At 48.3% G+C, this 23,089-nt stretch overlaps 1 protein-coding gene across 1 annotated transcript in view; it reads left to right on the forward strand.

Annotated features, from left to right (window-relative positions):
* TTC27 (tetratricopeptide repeat domain 27) overlaps positions 1-23,089 on the forward strand; it is a 1,783,878-nt gene that overhangs the window by 1,598,244 nt on the left and 162,545 nt on the right. The window contains exon 16 of the mRNA XM_069607906.1: positions 5,100-5,265. Coding sequence (XP_069464007.1) covers positions 5,100-5,265 — 166 coding nt within the window. The remainder of the gene's footprint in view (positions 1-5,099; positions 5,266-23,089) is intronic.

The raw sequence follows: 23,089 nt of genomic DNA on the forward strand, positions 1-23,089 counted from the left end.
CAAGCTGATTGCAATTAAGACATTGCTACATTTATGGTAAGAGAGGTTATAGGAGGCTTTGTTGAGATTACAGGTTCGGGGTAAGAATTAGGAGTCAGGCAGGTTAGGAGGTTGGAATTAAGCTTCATGTATATGCATGTTCTCTCCTATTGTCCCCCATTCCTATCCAAATATGTTTTTCCTTAACCTCTTTCCGGTTTTCCTCATTTCCCCCTGGTTTCCTGTTAATTCTGACATCAGGTGCCCGTGCCAACCACGGTGGGAGGGTCGAATCTATTCGGATTCTGTGGTTGGGTGAGTGTCAAACTTTTACCCTTTGGTATCTTGACAATCCATCTTTAGTTTTGTTGAGTGGGAACAGCAAAGGCTTTATGGGAGTGCAGCAAGTCCTCTACCTGGGTTTGTGGACAGTAAAGCGGCTCTGGGGGCAGGTGCCTCACAAAGTAGTGGACAATGAACCCAGGGACTGACCAGGGAGAGCATCCAGGTGGCACTCTTCCCTCAGTCCACGTCACTTGACAGGTGCCTGTCACTGTGATACTGCCACACTCCCACCCCAATGCTGGCCAACTACTACTGAGCTACCTAGGCCTATACCTGCAGACTCTATCCTGCCATAAGGTCATCTTGAGCACTCCGATTGGCTCCCAGTGGGTCATGTGGCATGATGCCTCCCTTGTTCCTGTACTCTCCCCTAGGCATCCAGTCCTAGAGTCTGCAGCTAAGAGCCAACATCGGCAAAGAGCAACTCCTTGTTAGGGCATCTGGCAAGCACGAACTTTGGTGAGCTTATTATTCAACACAAATGGTCCTTCAACCCAGCAAATCTCTATTCACTGCTGAGCTGTTTGTACCATTAGGAGCTAAGGGACATCCCTGTTTTCGGCCTGTCTTTTTTTTTTTTGCCTGCAGCCCCATTCTAGCCCAACTCAGAATGTATACCAACTCCTTACTAGCCAAGTACTCCCTCCTTTTCTGCTCACTCACCCTCCTCCTCCCTCCTATGCAGAAACATTCTCCAGCATGGGGTCTGGCATGGATTCACATGCTCATGAATATTCCCTGTTGTCAGGCTGGGAAACCTCAGTAAAAGAAAAAATAATTTCACTTTAGCTTGAAAACTGTATTCCACCTCTAAACCAATCACTGTCCTCTGAGCCATGCTGCCCCCATCCAATGATCGTCCTCACTTAGCGTCACCCCTGGTGGCCGTCTTCAGATTTGTACCGCAAGCTTCAATGTTGGGAGTCCTCTTATCACTCCAACAACACGTGGCACAGCTGCTGCAGGAGGTAAACGCCAAGTTAAAAAGTGGGGCATAGAGCCTGTACTCCAGCGGCTCCGGAATGTATTCCAGATACTTTCTGGTCCTAAAGAAGTCAGGAGGATGTAGGCCAATCCCGGATTTAAGGTGCCTCAACAAGTATTTTAAGTCCAGAAGTTCAGAATCGTCACTTTACATCATTTGCTCGGCTAACTGGAACTGCAAGTGGCAACAAGGGGCGTGAAGTTAAGGAGGCTTTAGCTGAATTTCATGGGTTTTATTGCAGCAAGTTCTCACCTTAACGACCCTGCAACTAACATTTTTTCCTTGAATTTGAAGGGTTTTGTTATTCCATAGATTCTTAGAACACCACCAGACCACTAGCCATGGCCCTTGGCCATGGTTAGGGAAAGCCTTGGGCTGTGCCCACTGGCGATTTTAAAACATTACCAGTCCACTAGCCATGGCCTTCGACCATGGCAGGTGTGCACGGCCACTCCATATTTTAAAACACTTGCAACCCATTTCTCAAAGACTTTCTTCAATCCCAAACTGATTTTGACCTGTTTTGACAGTGGTATTGTTATGTATAAAAGATTGCAGGCTTTGAGAAGTCCCTATGTTTTTATGCAATGCGCAGTAAGATTGAATGAATTGCCACACTTAGTGAAATATACAAATGTGGTTAATTTGACCTTCCTCTTAGAAGAAAGTGCGAAAGACAAAGTAGTATTGCCCTTTTTAAAAAAAAGTAATGAAAACCAGAAAAATAACCTGAGAGGGGAAATTTTCCAATGAATATGCTGGCAAAGTACAAAAGGTGCTCACCTTTTAAACCAAGCCATATTCCCTGGTAAACAAAATCCCACTACAGAACAAGTGCGTGTTGTCTTGTGGTAAAGCGTCTGCACTGGGAACATGGCAACCCTAGTAAAATCCTCATAGCCAATTACTTGAGCAAGCTTTCCAACCTCAATAAAAACCACACAGGTTTGCGTCTGCCCTCTGAAAAAAAGTTGCTCTCTTCACCCACATGTGTCCTTTACTTGTGCCATGAAAACCAGCCACAATCTGGGGAGAATAAGTGCACCAGTTTCCAGGTTTACAAACTCTCTTGCCACATCTTGGTCAAATACTCAGGACGTACTTGCTCTCTAATCATTTCTCCTCCTCACCCCCATGTGTGGCTTTCAACAATACTCTGCTTTATAAAGATAACTTGAAAAGTACATATTCCATAGTGTCTCACTCAAATATATAAATCCTTATTGAACTATGTTGTGCAAAAAGTGCACAATTGTGGCATTATTCCCCCATCTTGACTGGGAGACTAAAAAAAACAAAATGCAATTCAGCAAAAGGCAAAAAAATTGTCTTTCAGTGCAATACTTTCAAGGACTGACAGTAGCACGGTTTTAAAAAATATAATACGGATGCCATGTGTTTTCTTATTGTTATGAGATATTTAAAACTAAGAAAACACACAGCACCGGACTGTGGACTGTCTCCCATCCATGCAGTAACCGGGACCAACCCTGCTTAGCTTCAAAGTGAAGAAGGGGCTGGCCCCCTCAAGCCATATTGCTCTAAGTAGTCTTGTAACTTGGGTTCATTTATTAGGCAACATGGCCTGAGGGGTCTGGCCCTTTCCGTTCTTTGAAGCTAAGCAGCGTCAGTCCTGGTAACTGCATGGATGAGAGACTCTGGTCAACAGTGATTTTTCACCCCTGATGTTACTATAGCTGTCAAAATATTAATTTATTTTTTTAAGCTTTGTTTCTTGATGGTCATGTCGATAATCACACAATACAGTAATATTCTTCACAGTGCAATATAGTTAGAGCAATATATATACATGTAAAGATTAAAAGATCATGGCGGGGAGGCAGGGGAGAAATCATTATCAGATATCATCTCACATGAATAGCTTCTAAAGGGGGCCCATATATTTTTGCGGAGGTTCATCACAGGCATGGACATTACAAATATTTCTTCACATTCGTTAACAAATGTCAACTCTCAGAGGTAATTCTCCGTACGGGTTGTGTATGTGGCCTTCCAGCATTTCAGTATACATCTTTTAGCATTGACACATTGAAAAGCCTTCTTGTGATTTCAGCCACCAAAATATATATTTTTTTAATTATGTTTAAAAGATTGCAGGCTTTGAGAACTCAGTGTTTTTAGTTAATGCTCTGTGCAATTAAATTGTTTGCCAAGGATCACACGCGTTAGTTAAGCAGCGTACTGCAAAGTGAAATATACAAATGTAGCTCAAATGACCTTCCTCTTAGCAGAAAGCGTTCAGAACAAAATAGCATTGGACTTTCTAAAAAAGTAATGAACACCAGAAAAACTACCTCCAATAAATATGCTGGCAAAGTATTAAAGGTGCTCACTGTTTAAACCCAGCAATCTGTCGTTAAATCTTCCCTGGAAAACAAAATCCCAATATGAAACAAGAGCTTGTGGTTTTATGCACTGGGAACATGACAGACTGAGTAAAATCCTGGTAGCCAAATATTTGAGCAAGCTTGCCAACCTCAAAAAAGCTCAAGGGGTTGTGTCTGCCCTGTGAAAAAAAGTTACACTTTCCATCCACATGTGCCCTTAGCTTGTGCCCTGAAAATCCACCATAATCACGGGCAAATAGTTGCATAGTGTCCAGGATTGCAAATTCTATTACCACCTTGTGGGCAAATACTCACTTACTTTCCCTCTCATTTCCCTTCTTCACCCAAATGTCTGGCTTTCAATTCAATTTCTTTATTTGTATACAATTCTTAAAGAATCTTTACGAAAACTATTTCATAGTAATACAGCTTAAAAGAAATGTGCAATATCTTAACGTGTATATATTACGTAAAAATATTTTAGCACACTTAATTATCACATAATTAAAATTTTAAATGTATGCCGCTCTTTTAGTCATCCACTTAAAGCCTCATGTCAGCGGGAGCACATATTAAAATACTCTGTTTCCACTAAAAACCAGATTAACAGATGTGATGCTGATACATTCATAAATGGCCAAAGCCAGTATCGACTAATATGGAGACTTTCCAGGTCAGAGTTGAGGCAGTATGTCCAAAATTAGTCACTTTTTATGGTGTCATAAGTATGTACATACCTACTGAGTATGGACATATATGTATCGCCCAAGAGTTTGCATTCGGTGAATACGTGGTTGGGGGTCTCAACAGCACCCGGTATGTTACATATTCAGCACACTCTTTGGGCCAAGGGGATCTTCTGGTGTGCTCCCACAAAGACCAGGAGAGGAAGTTGATTGGTGTGAAGTCTTAGAATAATGCTACGTACTGCAGGCGAGGAACACTGGCGCAAATAAGGCTAGGGGCTCAAAAACCTATGGATGACTGTCGACTGATGAGTATGATTTTAGTGTCGCATGTCGGGCGTAGTTATTGGTCCAATCCCATTTGGCCACCCTCTTTCCCAGACATGTTTTAAAGTTGTCCCCTCTGATTTGCAGTGCCTTTTGGAATGCCCTCCCCTCCACTCCCCCCCACCTACCGCTAACCCCTACAATGTGGCCCCATCATTGACAGTGTCTAGGATCGGTGATACTCGCCCAGAACAATGCTGGGTGAATGCATGTGGCGATAGCATCTGCCTTGCCATCAGCACCAGCTGGCACACTTTGGAAACATAAAGAGATTGAAGATCGTGAAACCGATCTTTCTAAATAAGCGTGCATGACAGACCGCCATTGTTCCTTATTTCCGAGTCTGAATTCAAATGAATAACTCTGTGCTTTTTTCCCTATTGAGGGGCTTCCATTCCAACCACTATGATTTTGTTTCTAACTAAATAGAATGAAAGCCTACCGGACACTGCAAGAAGCCATCAGATGCAACTACGAGCACTGGCAGATCTGGGAGAACTATGTGCTGACGTGCACGGATGTGGGAGAGTTTGCAGAAGCCATCAAGGCGTACCACCGACTCCTGGATTTACGAGACAAGTACAAGGATGTGCAGGTCAGTGCTCCTATGCTTGCGTTTGGAAGCTCGTGTTTGCCTTTAGAAGCCTAGCAGCCACCAACCACGAGGAGCGAGTGATGGCACTGCCTCACACAAAGATACCCAGCGGCCAGGCTTGCGAGGGTTTATAAATGCAATGCGAGACCTGAGTAACTCTAAGTCAGCACATCATCCACTTGGCAAAATGGATGTTTTGCACTTCATAAGCAGTAAAAAAAACATCAGATGGCCATCTCTGGATGTTGTATTTCTAGTTCCAGCAGTGGTAGCGAGCACTTCTCCAAGTAAGTGTTTCCCTCATTTAGAATCATTGTGCACAGCGCCCTCTGCCGAAAAGTTTTTTTTTCCAAAGCAGCAAAGCTGGCGAGATATGAATATCAAAGATGAGGAATACGTGGTGAGGACACAATCCATTCGAAACATAATTCTGGACCACTTGGATGGCAGCAGAGAATTACAATAGTCCATTCTACATTAAATTGTTGCTCAAGCCAGAGTTTCACAATTCTTTCCGATATCAGTGGTCTAATTTTCCTCAAAAGCTTCAAGTAATGCAGAGTATTGTGCACAACTCCATTCACCTGGGCCTCAGAGCTGACAGAACAATCTAAATGGATACCGAGTGTTTAACTTTTGTTTGTGTTTATATAGCACAACCATCGAGCAGAAAGTTGTCATACCTTGGGTCTAATTTATTTCTTGCATAAGTAGAATCAAAAACAAATAACACAGTTTTAGACACGTTTACGTATATCCAGTGATTCAACATCCATCGCTTTACTATCTTGAAGAGAGCATTTAGATTGTGTGTATCCTGATCCTAATCTCCAGTCACCTCCAGCAAAAGCTGAGTATCATCAGCATAGTTTGTGTAGCTGACATTGTTTTCTTTTAGAATCTCGCACAATGGTTCAATATAAAGATTAAACAAAGCTGGCTATATACAAGCTCCCTGTGGCACTCCAAAGGTTATAGAAGCATAGTCTGAGGACATATCTCCCCAGTGAATAGCCTCAGCTCTGTCAAGAAAGCGTGAACCCACTATATGAGCATGTTCCCACTCTCTCCAATGTGGTTAGGAGAATACCATGATCTAATAAATCAAAGGCTGCTGATTAATCTAATCTGACCAGCATGCCACATCTACTGGAATCTACAATATCCATTATGTTTCATTGTACACCCAGTAGCACACTTTCTGTACTGTGTTGTGCTCTAAAACCAGATTGTTCTGAGTGAAGATTTTGATTTTGATCCAATACATTTTGCAATTGTTTAGTGCCATTGTATCCAATATCTTGAGCAGAAATGGTGTGTTAGTAATTGGACATAGATTGATAATGTCATCTGGACTTTTATTTGCTTTTCTTGCAAGGGGAGTCACAGTGGATTTTTTAATGCTTATACGCATGTTATTGTGCTGAAAGGAGGCATTAATGAGGAGGCATTAATGAGGCCGACAAGAAAGGGACCAAAGCAATGCTTGTCTAAGGATACCTTTGGATGGAATACTATCTTCTTAACAAGAAGTGGGATGCATACCACTCATTTTTTCCATCAATTCTAGTATGATTATATTTCTGAAAGAGAAGATTTGTTTTTCTTCTTCCAGTCCTTCCTTTTGTTTATAAGTAAATGCAGAGGTATTGGAAGGGGGTATGACATTTAAAGACTCATCACAGGATGAGGTGCTAATTTTTTCACGGGCTGCCGGAATGTTGTCAGTGAACGCCTTTTGGACTCTAATGCAGTCCTCAGTAGGAAGAGTAAGAGCACAGCTGTTTACATGGGTTTTCAATTTTCTTTAAAATACAAAATTGGTTTATTGTTTTGCATTTGCTATTTGTTGATCAAATTCATTTTTCATAGTTTCAAATATAGCAGCCTTATAAATTACATCATGTTCTTTCCAGTCTGTTATATGTTAATCATGATGCGTTTTTTGCCAAAGGGGTTCAACTTGTCTTTTAATTTTCTTTAAATCTTTCAGTTTCGTGGTGAACCAATCATTATGTTTGTGCTTTTCTCTGACGATAGAATTTGTAAGAGGTTCTACCTGGTCCAACATTTGATTCATGAGGGATTCATAAACTTTTACTAAAATATTTGAGTTGTCTCCATCCACTTGTTCAAATTTAATGATGTAATTTTAAAAATAATTGTGTGATTGATTTTGTGATCGTGAAATGGTCAACCAGATGCAGGTCTTTGTCTCAAGGATGACCACTTGTAAATTTCTACTCGCAACCCAATCAAGGTTTTATCCTTTGCAGTGTGTAGGCTCAGTATTAATCATGTTAAATTCTGTATTCCTAAGATTGCGTTATTATAGAACAGCATCCTGATCTGATTTGTCCTGATACCAGCAATTGAAATCACCCAGGAGAAATGTTGTGCTACCTAACTTACTTAAAGGATGTAGGATCTGTGTTAGCTCTTCGCTGAAATCTGGCATATCCTTGGATGGTCGGTATACTAAAATAAGATTAATGCATAATGAAGGCACAAGTAGCATACAAGCAACTAAGCCTCCTTTTTGGCAACCTGAAGATCGCCTGAAGACCAGGGTGCAGATTTTCTAATCCTGGAATGAGTAATGGTTTTATTTAGAACAGGATGATAGACTGTGGAGGTTATCTAAGACAGTAAAGGTTAAGTATGGGTTTTTGGCTTTGCCGGGGGTTCGGGTGTGGTGCAAAAGCCCGAATGAGGAAGAGAAATACAAGGGCAGGTAAGGGCATAGTGAAGGGAGCTGCAAAGTGATTGATGCAGGTGAGAAGGAAAGGGTGAGCATTTGACAGTGCCCTACGAGGCAAAAATGACATGAATATACCTTGTTTCAGTAGTCCAAATAAATATTTGGCAGAATCAAAACAATTTTGACGTTTAAGGAAAAGTCGAGACTAGAGAGGGGAGCTGATCCTCAACCCATACATTGTGATCATGGAAAAATGCCAAGTGACGTTATCAGAAATTTAGCCCAGAAAGTTAGCATCATGGCTTGGTGGGGACTAGAGCAATACAAAACAACAAGAGTGTGAGAAGTTTATCATGAATTTCAAGCAGATTCATTCCAAAGAGGCAGGAGAGGGCAGTGTAATGGTGCAGACTGAAAAGGAGACTTTAAAAAATAGCAGCATGAGAGGAGCTGGAGAAGTTTGTAAGTAGGTGGTAGAACAGAGAGTAAAAGAGGGCTTAATGTGAGCTAGCTTTGAGTTAAAAATGAAAAATTATGCTTAAAGATGCAGATGGAAATGTTTTTAACCATGAGCACAGTAGTTAATGTAGAAACAGGCTTCAAAGAGGGAGGGATTAATGGGTATTGTGGAAACTGAAGCAGGGGAAGCAGTGATGCAGCAATAATCGAAGCTTGAGTTTCTATAGTAAATTAGATTGAGGCATAGAGTAGGGAAAAGATTCTGCGTTGAAGAACTTGCTGCTAGCAACAAGCTGCAAGGAAAATGCTAAGAGGTACCTCGCATGCCCGAGCTGTCCATGTACTGGACAGATAGGCTTGCCTTTGGCGGCCAATCCTCTAAGTATGATTAGGGATGGTACATACAAGCCTTTAAGAAGTCGCTTCCATAAAATGCAAGCAAGTGACCGTAATAGCAGAGGCACAACTGGAAATGCTGCTTATCCTTTAGAAAAATAGAATGTGCAGCCTCATGCCGATGGTACTACAAGGAACAGAAAGTCAAAGAAATTAAGTAAATTAATGTTCAATAACGTAAAGCAAAAAATGAGAAAAGATTCAAGTAATACGTTAATGCAATGAGTAATGCAGGCTGGGCAACCCAAGCAAGAAACCAAATAAAAGAAATTAAATAATAAAAAAAGACTTTAATATGAGAATCTAACAGTCCGCCTTCTGTCGGCACAATTAATGAGTTCTCATTTGACCTACTAATAAAGTTTATAAGAGGCAAACAAAGGAGCATAATCATGGAGGCAGCCCCAGACGTTGTGTTCCCCTAACACAGGAGCAAAATAGGATCAAATTAAACCAAATAAAGCTGAATGAAGTTGAGGCCAAGCAACTTCTTTCAGAAGGCACTACCAGAACAGAACATTTAAAAAATGCATCTTTGAGATACATCAGTGTGTAGGTCATATGGAATGGAACAGGTGCGTCAAGTGTCCGGAAAGTTGCTTTGGAGCTGCTGGTAGATACTGTTTTGATCAGAAGTTATGTGCAATGACAATGTAAGGTGTAACGGGGTATTTTTCGCACAAGGTTTCTGGAAGAAGAGATTGTGCGTTTGAGGGGGCAGTGAATTTGTTAATAGATTATATGTATGACTCTAAAGTGGCTGTTTGTCAATGCTTGCTGTGGGGAGACAGTGTGTGTTTGGGGTACGCAGAGAATACAGCTGTATGACTGCAACTTACTTGAGTCGTGGTTATTGGGCCCCTCTCCTTCTCAGGTGGATTTTCTCCTTGTTGGAGGAGAAAACTACTTGAGAGCATATAGTTGGGCATATAGTTGGGCAAGGAGGGACACTACCCCATTTATCTGTAGCGAGGAGTCCTTCTGAAGATAGAGCTGATTCTTCTATTGGTCTCTGCTGATGCCCAGGTTGAAACAACTGTCTCGACATTATGCTACTACAGGAATGGGCTATACCTCTTACATAATAGGCAAGAGTCTTCATCTTTTGAAATGTATTGCCAGGAAGGCATGGTGTTACATGCCTTCCTGGCACTGAGTTGTTGGTATCTCAATTTCATTCCCTCGTGGTAGATCTTCTGATCTAAAAACAATATATAAAAACTACATTTTAGTTACATACTTTTATATCTTTAAGTGCCTAAAAAGGTGATATCTTAATTTCCTATGGAAATCGGCCCCATCACTAACTTTGTGTCCACTCTATGATATTTAGGACATCTGAGAACTATTTTTCACCCTTTACTGTGATTGAAAGCAGGTCTTTGCAATTACCTGTGAAAAAACCGAGAGGATGCTCTCAGATCTACCACGGGGGAATGACATTGAGTTTCCTGATTGTACTGCTGTGTCCTGAAGATGGCCTAATAAATTAATTTGAGTGACAACACTTGAGAGGGTGTAGTACACAAAAGAGAGGCCGAAACATGTCGTTCAGTTAGGGATCCAAAATGTATTTTCCCTGTCTCTTTTCCACATAACTAAATGGCAGTTGTGAGATAAAAGAAAAGCAAAATCAAGATCCAATTACTCCATTGTATGAAAGTGGTGTGAGTCGAATATGAAGTATGTTTTTTAGATTGTTTTTAAAAAAAAGAAAAATAAAGAGAATTGTTACTAAAGTATTTCTGAAATATAAATGTGCCTAAGTGTTATATAGGTGGTTAATCTACCAAATAACTAAGTAGAGTTCGACCATCCGGCCTGATTTCCACTAAAGGGACATCTAGAGAGGGGTAGTCGATCTGTCTTTCTTTTTGGTTCTACCTTTAAATTCTCCCCCTAGTACAGATCTGACCCCCCGTTATCAAATACAAGGGGAGTACCCAATTAATTGTTTAATCCTCTGAATCAAGAGACTTTGATGAGGGGAGAGACTTGGGCTCAGAAGGCACTGATGCATGCAATAGTCTCAGCCAGTGCAGAAACGACTTTTGTCATTTCCCTGATCCTTTGGGCGTACAGTGTCAGGGTGGATGTGTTGGCTGGTGTCTCGGCCCTGTTTCGCGCCATGGCATGCACAACCCAGCGGGTAGCTCCCTGGATGCTGTCCCTAATGGCTTGCAGGTGTACGGACCATGTGTGGCCAGTCTCCTACATCTCTCGCTGTCTGCGCTTCATGTCCTTGAGCCTCTGCAACAGCATGCTGCGTGTTGTATTGTGCTGTGTGGGCGAGGGGTGCTGCACTGGCCCAGGGCTGAATGCATGGAAGCCATATGAGGGAGTCTCAACGTCCGGCTCTGGTGCACGCTGGTGGCGGAAAGAGCTCTCTGGCGAATGTTAGTGCTGGCACCGTGGAGGGCTCTCCGGGGAGTGTGGCCCTTCGACAGGTGGTGACACTGGGCTGGTGTCCGCCTGTGGCTCCTCAGTCGTCCTGCCAGCAGGTGTGGACTAAGTGTCTGTGCCTCCGGCTAAATGTGTGGGTGCAGTGTGCCCTGCACTGCTCCAGTTGGCGTGCTGTGTGGGTGTTGCCTGGGCCCTGCTGTGCTGCGGCGTAACGTGCTGGGACCTCCGCCTTGGTGTGCCCTGTGTAGGCCTTTGCAGGGTGGTGGCGGCAGACCTTGAGGGCCTGGAAGAGCCGCTCCCTGATGGGCCTGCAACCTCCTCCACCTCTGGCGATGCGTGAGGGGACATAGGAAATGTTGTCAGGTATGGTTCCCCCACGTGTGTTTGCATGCAAGGCGCAATTGGTCATAGTTGGTCATAGGAGGATGCATGCGGGCCCAGCGTCTTGGGGTTGCTTGTAGCAGTGAGTGTGTGATCCATGGCCTGCTGGTCTTTGGTATGTGTGTGGGTAGGGCGTAGTGTCCATGCTGGGGCAGCTTAAGTCTGACATGCATGCTTCTCCCGCATGGATTCACATGCTCATGAATATTCCCTGTTGTCAAGCTGTGAATCCTCAGTAAAAGAAAAAACTGTTTCACTTTCAAACTGTATTCCTCCTCTAAACCAATCACTGTCCTACGGGTCATACTGCCCCCATCCAATGACAGTCCTCTCCCTAAACCCCACCTCTGGCAGCCATCTTCAGATTTGTACCGCATGCTTGAGTTTTGGGAGTCCCCGTGTTGCTCTCCAACTTATTTGTGGAAAAGTTCTATTTTTGTTCCATCGGATCTCATGTGCTTCTATCTTCATCGGCCGGCAACCTGTTGGTGAAGTTGCACGCCCCTCAAGGGCGATTGTTCGTCGAAGTTTCTGGAAGGCTGTCTTGGGCCTACTTTGCGCCCTCCGACCTGACGGAGGAGAAAAAGGAGGGAAGGACACTTTACAGGCCTTGCACCCAATGCGGGCTTAGGAACGTCTTTGTGGGGGACAAACATAAAACGTGTCTTTACTGCCTGCACCTGGACCACAACGAGGATGGGTGTGAGATATGCCTGGGCTTCTCGAAGAAAACTATAGCAGGCTGGTGGCATGGGTCAAGTCAAGCAAGGCGCTTGACACGTGCTCCAGACAGGGTCATGACTCACCCAGGACTGTTCGGTTCGAGGAGCTGTCTCCCTCCGGTAGGAGATCGAAGTCCTTTGAGGATACCCCATGCGTGCGGTCCAAGAGAAGGCCAAGAACCGCAAGACTGATTCCGCCGGGTTTGCCGCTGATGCAGGTCCAGGTCAGATAGACCACGATCGCCATCGCCTTCCGCCTCAGCCAGACTGCCATCGGGTTCCTCCACAAAGGAGGGAGTCCTCCACTCCAGCCAAGTTACAAGACAAAAGGCCGGAGGAAGAGAAGGAGGCCTCCCAGGCTCATCAGACGGAGCCAAAGACGCTGTTGACCTCTTCGTCGACATCCTCTGGTACCAACCCACCAAAGGTGGTTCCTACAGCGCAGACAGTATTTCTGCCTCCCAGGTGCGACACGGGTGCTGAGGCAGCGACGAAGGCTGCGGGCACCCATGGGGGGAGGATATGCCATGGTTCACGACATCGCGGTACACGTCCCTCAGGAGTTTAAAAAGGGGTCGGGTCGAGGAGGCCCCTAAGCAGCCCTCCAAGGTTTACGTTCAGCCAATGGATATCTCCTCCACGGACAACGACCACCACCAAGTGTCCTTCCATACAGTCCGTGAGGAGGACCGCAGCGCAGGGCCTAGCACTCCGTCATTCCTTCCACAGCCGAGGGACATGTCAATGGACAAACTCAACTCCCCACACCATAGTGACGGACATCCAACAAAGTGTCACGACCCGCAACCCTGATCCCCACTGGCAAGCTCATTGGCCAGGTGGAATCAGGACTCGGATCTCAAATAAGGCCTGGCATCCACGTCTCAGGCCCTCTTGGGGCCAGTCCTGGCGCCTTTGGCGCCAGGCTCGTACACAGTGAAAGACATCTGCTCAGGGAACTACTTTATTTAGGCTTTCATCCAATTCATAAGAACCAAGCTATGCGGTATAGTGTTTTGGGTGTGGTAGCCTAGGGACTACTTTACCTGGACTACTTTGCAGAGGCTATTTAAACCACACCCGAACAAGATAACACGCTTTGCGTTACTTTTCAGCTAGCAATGTGACGCTCACCGTGTCCAGCTTACTCACGAGCCTGGGAAATCAGAACCTGCAAAAGACAAAAGAACATCGTTAGCAGCAGCATCTTACCTGCAATCTCCATCCTTCACTGCTCGCAGCTCCTGGGTAGCTCCGTTGGATCTGCGCTCCGCCCGGACCAAAGGATCTGAAAAAGGAAGAAAAGACATAATTAAAGGAGGTATTAGAGACATTTCAACCACAAATTGCTTAAAAGGCTTACCTGGCTGATCGCCTTTCGGCCGGCATCGCTCCGGGAATCCACACGCGCTGGGAGCACACCGCAATCTTCGAAAAAGGGAGAAAACACAGGCCAGTGAAGACAAGACATCGCAGCGCTGCGCAAAGCGATTAATTACCGCATCATAGCGCTTATTGTGCGCCATCATTTACCGGCGAGGTCCAGCTTAGCCAGTTCGCCACGCGGACGCTCCACACATCTAAGGGAGATAAAAAGAGACATTATCAAACAGAGAAAGGCATGCAAGAATAACAACTCAATAAACAGCATCAGGACCTACCTGAAAGACATTACTTGGGCCGCTGTCAGTGAAGTAACTGGACCGCACACGCCCACGAAAGACAACGCGCCCCTGCCCAGAAAGCAGGACGGAGAGCACACCAACTTCTACAACAAGGTGAGAAGAGGGCCCAGAGGGGCTGAAGTCATACGGGAGGTGGGGGGAAAACTTACCTTGGTCGGCTAGTCCTAAACACAGTCCTCCTGTATTTCCAGGTGGAACTTCCACCGAGAAGCATACCAGGGAATCACTGAGAAGCATACCAGCGACCAACTGGCTGGGTGGCGTCTACGTGGATACCAGGTGAGCGTGATACAAAGGTTGCCTCCAACACGATGCCTGTTGTACCGCAGGCCTGTGACCAGCCTCCACGTAAGAGGAAGCGTCACCCGACTACACTGTATCAGCCTCCTGCACCATGTCAGCACCCGACTCCAACAGTGGACTCGGATACACACACAGACACTGATATGGAGACATCCACGGGAATCAGTTAAGATGAGGACTTTGTCCCAGCAGATGACGAATCGGCGCACCTGGACGCCCCTCATAGAGCCTCTTCACCATATGAGGTGGGATCATTCCACTCGATCTCCAAGGCCTCTGTGCTGTTCCGGCTGGTGCCCGAGGAAATCAAGAAAGAGGGTTTCCTAGATCAGCGACGGGAGTCCAAGAGGAAGACTATCATGGCTGTATCCTTTTTGGGCGGCATTTGGGAGAAAGGCCTAGCCCTCATGAAAAACCCATGTCTAGTTCCAACTAAACGATACCGGTTGGATAAGAAATATAGGGTGCTGGACTTCGCATCCAAGTGCTTGAGGTCACACCAGTCGCCGGACTCTCTAATGTGGGTCGCCACAAGAAGGCGTTCAGCCAACCCAGCCCCCGTATCAACAGTCCCCCAGACAATGAGGGGAAGAAGATGGATGCCATGGGGAAGATAGTCATCTACACGGCAGCATCCACTTTCAAAGCGGCTAATGCTCTGGCTATCTTGTCCCGAAATGACCAAAAGCTTTGGCACAAGCTGGACCCTATCCTTGAATTCCTCCCTGACAACAAGAAAACAGAGGCTCTCGCCCTCTTCCAGGAAGGGGAGGTGGCGTTGGACCATGTCATTGCGGTTTCGGTGGACATTGCTGACACAGGATTCCGACAGATGGGAAACAGAGTTTGCCTTCATTGATAGAGATGGTTCAAGGCCACTAACACCTTTGCCAGGATGTTCATGCGAAGGTGCTGGACATGCCTTTCGACAGCAAAATTCTGTTCGGGTTGGCAGTCGACAAATACCTTCATGCCATAAAAACAGACACGGACACAGCACGTTCACTTGGCACTCTGCAGCAGCATTCCCTGTCGTCTTTCGCTCTTCCATGTCATACAGGCAACCTCCCCGATCCTCCATGCAGGAAGCCTACAGAAGTCGCTCCCAGGCCTACGGTAGCAGAGGTCAGAGTCGCCGGCGCCCAAGCAATCTTGACCCTGGTCACCATCGCCGACTCCCTCAGAAGGGAACTGCGCTCCTGCCACGAGTGCGAACTTTGTAGGATCAGGTGGACCGTCTGTTCGTCAAATGGGCACACCTCCGATCAATCTTTTTGCCATGGCGGCAAACTCAAAATGCCTGAAGTTTGCCAGCAGATTCCACCAACCAATGATCATGAGGGATGCGTTCTCCTTCCAGTGGGAAAGTCTGTTTCTGTACCCCCTCTCCCCTGTTTCCTCTCCTGCTACGTGTGATCAACACACTCCGACAGTGTCTGTGCAAGATGATACTTGTCTCCCTGGCATGGCCGAGGCAGACCTGGTATCCGGACCTACTCTTCCTGTCAGTTGTGCCTCCAGTCAAGTTTCCGGTACCTCCAGATCTGCTCGCCAGATAGAGAGGCGCAATGCTTCATCACGACCCAGGATCTCTGAACCTGAAGGCATGGCTAATGCAGCCTTAGAGGTTGGAGGTTATGAGCTGCCAGCGGACTGCAGGGAGGTCCTCGCCAAAGCCAGGGCGTCGTCTACTCTAAAATGCTACGGCCCAAAAGAGGAAGCGTTGTGCTACAGAGTGCCGGTCACAGAAGATTACCCCTCTGAGGGTCATGGCCCCACAGATTCTTCCATGCTTGCTTTCCTTGGCAAAAGCTGGTCTAGCTCACACATCCATCAAGGGTACACCTTGCAGCCATCTCGTGCTACACCAGATCCCCAGGAAGATCCTCGCTGTCGTCCCACAGACTCGTCAAGGAGTTTTCAAGGGGCTTTTTCGATCTTTCCCACTGTTAGAGGCACCTGCCCCAGCATGGGAACTCAACATGGTCCCGGCACCTTTCGAACCTATGCATCAAGCCATTTCTCTCATGGAAGACAGCATTTCTTGTGGCCATCACCTCAGCCAGATGAGTTGGTGAGATCCAGGCCCTACCCTGCAAGCAGCCGTATATGACATTCCACAAATCGAGGGTGGTGCTACATACGCGCCCCACTTTCATGCCGAAGGTTCCATCGGAATTCCACCTGAATGAGCCTTTGTTGTTCCCTGTTTTCTTCCCCAACCCTTTGTCGATGGCAGAGAGGACCTTGCATTCGCTGAACATTGCTCGTGCCTTGAAGTTCTTCGTGGCACGCACAGAGTTTTCTGAAGACTTCTCAATTGTTTGTGCAATTTGGACCGGTGAATCATGGGAAGGCCTTGTCCAACACTTCATCTTACAATTGCTCTCTGACTGCATCATGCACTGTCATCGGCTGGCTAACTGGCCTTTGCCGGGCCATCTGAGAGCCCACTCCACCAGAGCGATCGCTCCAGTGACGGCGTTCCTTTCTGCTGTGCCCCTGCTCGATATCTGCAGGACTGCAACGTGGAGGTCCACGCGTACCTTCACCAAGTTCTACTGCGTCGACAGGGATTCCAGGGAGGAGTCCAGAGACGGCCAGGCAGTGCTATGCAACCTGTTCGCTTGAGGCGAGTCTGTTCCAGGGGTAAGTGTTAATTGCTTCTGTTGAGCCTCCCCGGTTTCTGTTATATGTACTGCTGTGTATACATTATTCGCGAGCGTGAGAATCCATGCCAGACCCCATGCTGGAGAAGGTTTTAGTTACTTACCTGTAACTATTGTACTCTTATGTCCCGTCCCCTTTCCTCCATACTGTATGGGCGTCCGTTCCAAGGGACGGGAGATGGAACCTTTTTCACCAGAAAAAAACCTTCTTCCCCTTTAAGATTATTCAGGAACTCGATCCTCAGGTGTCACACTCCTCCCCGGCGCATGTTGACTTCTACAGAGTTCAGCAGGTGTCCATCCTGCAACGGGCTATTCCCAATTTCAGACCCCCACGCCCTCTGCCTACATTGCCTTGGCTCAGGCCACAGTTGGCAATCATGTTCTGCGTGTGACTCGCTGTCCTTGAAGGCGCTGAAGAAAAGACTAGCCAGGTGGAGGGAGCTCTTCCAGAGATCGCCTCCAGTGGATCTCAAGAACTTTGTGAAGCATCAAACCAGGCCCCAGGTAGGGCCGATATTTTCCAGTGCACCCCGCAAGGGTGACTCCTTCCCAGGGACTGTCCCGCGCCGGAGGGACTGGCCAGGTCCTTCGACTGGCACGTGCACTGAGGCTGATGCAGCTACCGGCCTTCGGGTCGAGGGGTCCTCGGATCCTCCCGGGTGCAGTGTTGAGGGACCGGAGGGACCTTTTACCGGCAATATGTCTGAGGGGCTATGCCCTAATACTGGCAATACGTCCAAGGGGGCGCCTAAACGCAGCTCTACCGACCCCCGGGTCGAGGGTGTTACACCTACTGGGCCCAGGCCAGAGGAGCAGGGTAGGCCTCGTGATCCACATTCAAGAGTCATGGACGAGGCCGGACCCAGCGGGCTGAGCAACACGTCACAGGCATGTGGCAGGCAGCTCGACAAAATGGCCGCTGCGCCAGAAAGGGGTACCCATCAGACGCCATTGCACGAATTCTGCAAAGAACGAGTGTCAAGGTGGGACTGGCCTCAACCAGGTACATGGCCTACACCCTACCCTTTATTTGCACGGGGCAATTTTCATCTGCGTCCATATGAACAGGGTACGCAGTGGCTCCAGCAGCCCCCTGCTACTCTGTTGGTACCCCTTGCCACCGCTTTGGCCGGTTAGGAGGTGCTCTTTGAGAAGTTTCTCGGCCTCATGAGGTCTCCTCAGATGGGGGTTGTCATCAAGGACGCAGTCAGGGAAGTCCTCCTCGCCATGCTAACGGCACCACAGACTCCTCCATCGGGCCCCCGACACAGTGCAGCTGCCTCCTCCTGCTCCACAGCCAACTCTGCAACCTCCGTTGCCTCCTCAACCTCCGGCTGTGGTCTCTGTACCCCAGCCTCTGGCACAATCTACTCCTCCTCAAGAAGATCCTCTAGATCCGCAGGATACGGACGAGCAGGAGGATCCAGACACGCCATCCTCAGCCAGGGCCTTCCATGAACATCTTGCTGGCCTGGCGGAGGACCTGGGCCTCCCCCAACCAGAGGTCGAACAGCCAGCAGAGGGGGTCCTGGCTGAAGTCCTCACAAGACGCCCCTCTGCCAACACAGGGATTCCACTGCAAACCGATGTAGTCTCCCTGGCCAAGAAGGGTTGGCTCAAGCCTCACTCAATCCAGCCGGTCAACCGATGCCTGGACGCCAAGTACAGGCAGATGGAGAGGGATACACTCTTGCTCTCGACCCATCCTCAGCCACACTCCTCAGTGATCACTGCAGCATCACTATACTCCAAGCCTCAGTAGTCCTCGGCCTCCTTCTCTGCGGCACTGCTAGTCAAGGAGGAGAAGATCTTGGAGGCATACGGCAAGAAGATCTACTCCAACGCCTCCTTGCACCTGCGTCAGGCCAACGCAGATGGCATGCTGGCTGCCGCCAGCCAACGGTTATGGTGGGAAATTGCAGACTTCCTCCCAGAAAGCCCCACCCAGTGCCGATCACGCTTTAAGGTGGGGCTAGCGGAAGCCAAGCCTGTGGCGCATGACCTCATGAAATCCACAGTGGCTCATATCGATACCTCAGGCCGTGACCTCTGCATCGCCAAGGACATGAGGAGAACAGCCTGGCTCCGGGCAACGAAATTCAACACAGATGTTCAGAAGCGCATTCTAGAACTACCGTTCGAGGGGGGGGCCTCTTCCACTCCTTTACGGACAAAGAGCTGGACAAGATGAAACAGCTCACAAACGGCAAAGTCTTTATCCATTCTTACAATGACCACACCCAAATCGCATATCTAGGCAGCCGGACCGCTCGCCGTCTCAGAACCGGCGCAAACAGCAAAGGGGTTGGGGGGGTGTAAGGACTTTTTCCAGTCCCACTCCTCAGCGTCAGCCACCGAGGGAAAGAAGGCCTGACACGCCCCTTCGGCTACACGTGTCTCCAGTGGGGGGCAGGCTTGCTCTCCATGCAGAATTCTTGCACCAGAATTTCGCGGACCCCTGGATCCTCTCCGTAGTATCCACGGGACACTGCCTTCCTACCCCAGCCTTTCCTCTCTCCTCTCCTCCCCTCCACTCCCACAGGTTGGGACAGCAACTCTTTTGACGGAGATCCGGTCGCTAGTAGAGAGCCAGGCTTTGGCTTGTACTCCAGGATTTTCGCCATTCAGAAGAAGAATCAGGCGGGCCTGAGAGTTGTGCCGGACCTTTCCACCCTCAACCTCTCTACCCCTGCAAAAATTCAAGATGGTAACGCCAGCTTTTATAGCTGAGACATTGGACAAGGGAAGACTGAATGTGCTCCCTGGACCTGAAGGGCGCATACCTACACGTCCTGATTTGGCAGCCCCATCGTTCTTTCCTACGGTTTAGGATCATGAGCACCCATTTCCAATACAAAGTCCTTCCATTTGGCCTCAACTCGGCCCCCAGGGTCTTTACTAGACTCATGAACGCTGTGGCGGCCCTCCTCAGAGCGCAGGGCCTCCACATCTACCCATACCTCGACGACTGGCTCGTCAGGGCTACATCTCCGGAAGCAGTCTGTCACTCTTCCCATGCCCTTATGAACACACTGCACGACCTGGGCTTCTCGCTCAACCTCAAGACGTCACAGCTGCACCCTACGCAGACTCTGACATTCCTGGGACTCATTTGGGACACATGCTCCAAGAGGGTTTTCCCGTCGAAAGACAAAATCTCAGCCTTCAAGAGGGCCACCGCCCACTTCCTCAGCAGAGAAGGGACCTCGGCATGGTGGTGCCAATCTCTCCCGGGTCTCTTGGCAGCGGTCATGTTAGCCGTGCCGAACATAAGACTAAGAATGAGAAGGATTCAGCTGCACTTACCGGCCGCATGGAATTAGGAGCGGGGCTCGCAATTCGAGATGATCAACGTTCCTCCATCTCTCCACCCGGACCTAACTTGGTGGTCCATGCACTGCAACCTACTGACAGGCAAGCCCTTTCGGACGCCCTCTCCGCAGGCAACCATCACCACAGACTCCACGCTCGAGGGCTGGGGTGCCACCCTGGACGATCTCTCGGTTCATGGCACCTGGACTCGACAGGAGCAGGAATACCACATCAATTGGTTGGAGCTCAACGCCATCTGGCTAGCGCTCAGGGCATTCATACCACTTCTCAAGGGAAAGGTTATCCTCATCCAGAAAGACAACTCGACCAGCATGTACTATGTCAACAAGCAGGGAGGCATCAGATCCCCTCCTCTGTGCAGACTGGCGATCAGCATGTGGGAATGGGCCCTGGAAAACGTCATTTACCTCTCGGCAGTCCACCTCCCAGGTGAATCCAATCTGGAAGCGGACAGGCTTAGCAGGCTGGGTGCGGACAATTACGAGTGGCAGCTGAACAACCTCGTTATTTAGGGGATGCTCAACAGGTGGGGTCACCCCCACGTGGATCTCTTTGCCACCTGGCTCAACAAGAAGTGTCCCCAGTTCGCATCCTGGTAAGGTCCGGGCCCCGGCTCTCTGGGCGACGCATTCCACCTCCAGTGGATTGGCATGAAAGCCTACGCCTTTCTGCCTATTCCCCTGATCCACAGGGTAATTTTCAAGATCAAAGAGTCTTGCTTACTCCTCAGCATTCTGATAGCTGCATGGTGGCCGGCCAGGCAATGGTTTTCAGAACTACTCAGCCTCTCGGAGGTGCCCCTGATAGACCTTCCGACGGGCCCAGCACATCTTCTGGCACAGCAGGGGGGCAGAATCATCCACACCCCACGCCAGGGAATCTAGCCCTCACAGCGTGGTACCTGAGCAGATAACGCTTCGGCACCTTAGCCTTTCACAGGCCAATCCGGAGATCATACAGGGCACCAGGAGCAAAGCCACCAGGGCCCAGTATAAAAGCAAATGGACCAGATTCTGCCACTGGGCAGACTCCAAGGGAATTGATCCCTTGGCCTACAATTTGGCGCACCCCGCTCATTTGCGCGTACAGGTGGGCACCTGCAGCACATACCTTGCAGCCATTGGGGCTTACAGGAACTCGGAGGAAGGAGCTTTTTCCTCCTCCAACCCGTTTGTCAAGAAATATCTGACTGCTCTTGCTAGGCTCTACCTGCCCGTCAAGAGACCGCACCCTTTGTGGGACCTTAACATAGTCTTGGGCGTCCTGGCACACAAACCATTCGAGCCTTTGGCGTCTGTGGGCATTAAGGTGGTCACCATCAAGATGGCGTTACTAGTTGGTCTTACCTCGTCTCGCAGAGTCGGCGAGATCCAGGTGCTGGTCGCCTCCGAACCATATACCACCTTTCACAAGGACAAGGTAGTCATGCGGACGCACCTGGCATTTCTGCCCAAGGTTCCATCTGCATTTCACTTGAATGAAGAAATAGTCCTTCCTTCATTCTTTTCTGATCACAAGGTCGAAGCACATAGTGCTGCACTGCCTGGATGTCAGGCGTGCCCTAAAATTCTACTTGGACAGGACCAAGGGCTTCCGCAAGTCGGACGCTCTGTTTGTCACTTTCTAAGGCTAGAGGCCAAGCTATCAGGCCTCTAAGGCCTCCATATCGCGGTGGATGGTCTCTGCCATCAAGGAAGCGTACGAGGGCCAGCACAAGCTGCTCCTGGCCAACATACATGCCCACGCAGTCAGGGCCAAGGCAGCGGCCATCGCATTCCAGCACCATGTCCCTTGGCAAGTCATAAGCAGGGCGGCCACTTTGGCCTCTCCCTCGGCTTTCTGCCAGCATTACTGTTTGGATGCCGGCTCTAGATCTGATGCGGTTTTCAGACCGGCGGTTCTCAGGAACCGATTTGCTTAAGGAGGGTCTCCTCTCCACCCTGGGACTAAAATCAGTTGTAATCGCCCATACAGTATGGAGGAAAGGGGACGGGACGTAAGACTAATTATAAGTTACTCACCATAGTGACTAGCGTACTCTTATTCCATAGTCCCCTTTCCTCCATACGTCCCACCAACCTCCCCGCTAATAATACTGGTGTCATTCGGCAATGTTAAATCTGTTGTCGACACGTCAATGGGGACTGAGGTGTGGCGCCAGAGGGTGGAGTCAGGGCAGCACATTCTCCCTGGGCTGCGCGTCTCTAAATTCTAAGGGGAAGGTTTTTTCTGGTGAAAAAGGTTCCGTCTCCTCCTGTCCCTTGGAAGGGATGCCCAAACAGTATGTAGGAAAGGGGACTATGGACTAAGAGTACGTTAGTCACTACGGTGAGGAACTTATAATTTCTCCAGCATGGGTCTGGCATGGATTCACATGCAAGCCCTCCCTCCGGCCCCTCTACGACTTTGCTTGGTCATACTGCCATTTTACGTGTTTACCAAATCTGAAGATGGCCGCGGTGCTTAGGGAGAAGCACGGTCATCGGATGGGGGCAGTATGATCCAGAGGACAGTGATTGGTTTAAAGGAGAAATGCAGTTTTAAAGTGAAACTAGTTTTTCTTTTACCAAAGATTCCTAGCCTGACAACGGGGAATATTCATGAGCATGTGCATCGATGCCAGACCCATGCTGGGACCCATGCTGGAGAACAATAGTTACAGGTAAGTAACTTCATGTCCTTCATGGCCCACATCCCCTCCCAGGGTGGCACTCACATTGTGGGGGTGCGGGTGGTGGCTTAGTCCATGGCACTGTCATGACTCTGAGG

This window comes from Ambystoma mexicanum, chromosome 4q (genome assembly GCF_040938575.1).
Source record: "Ambystoma mexicanum isolate Mex_15411 chromosome 4q, UKY_AmexF1_1, whole genome shotgun sequence".
Taxonomy (NCBI): Eukaryota; Metazoa; Chordata; class Amphibia; order Caudata; family Ambystomatidae; genus Ambystoma; species Ambystoma mexicanum.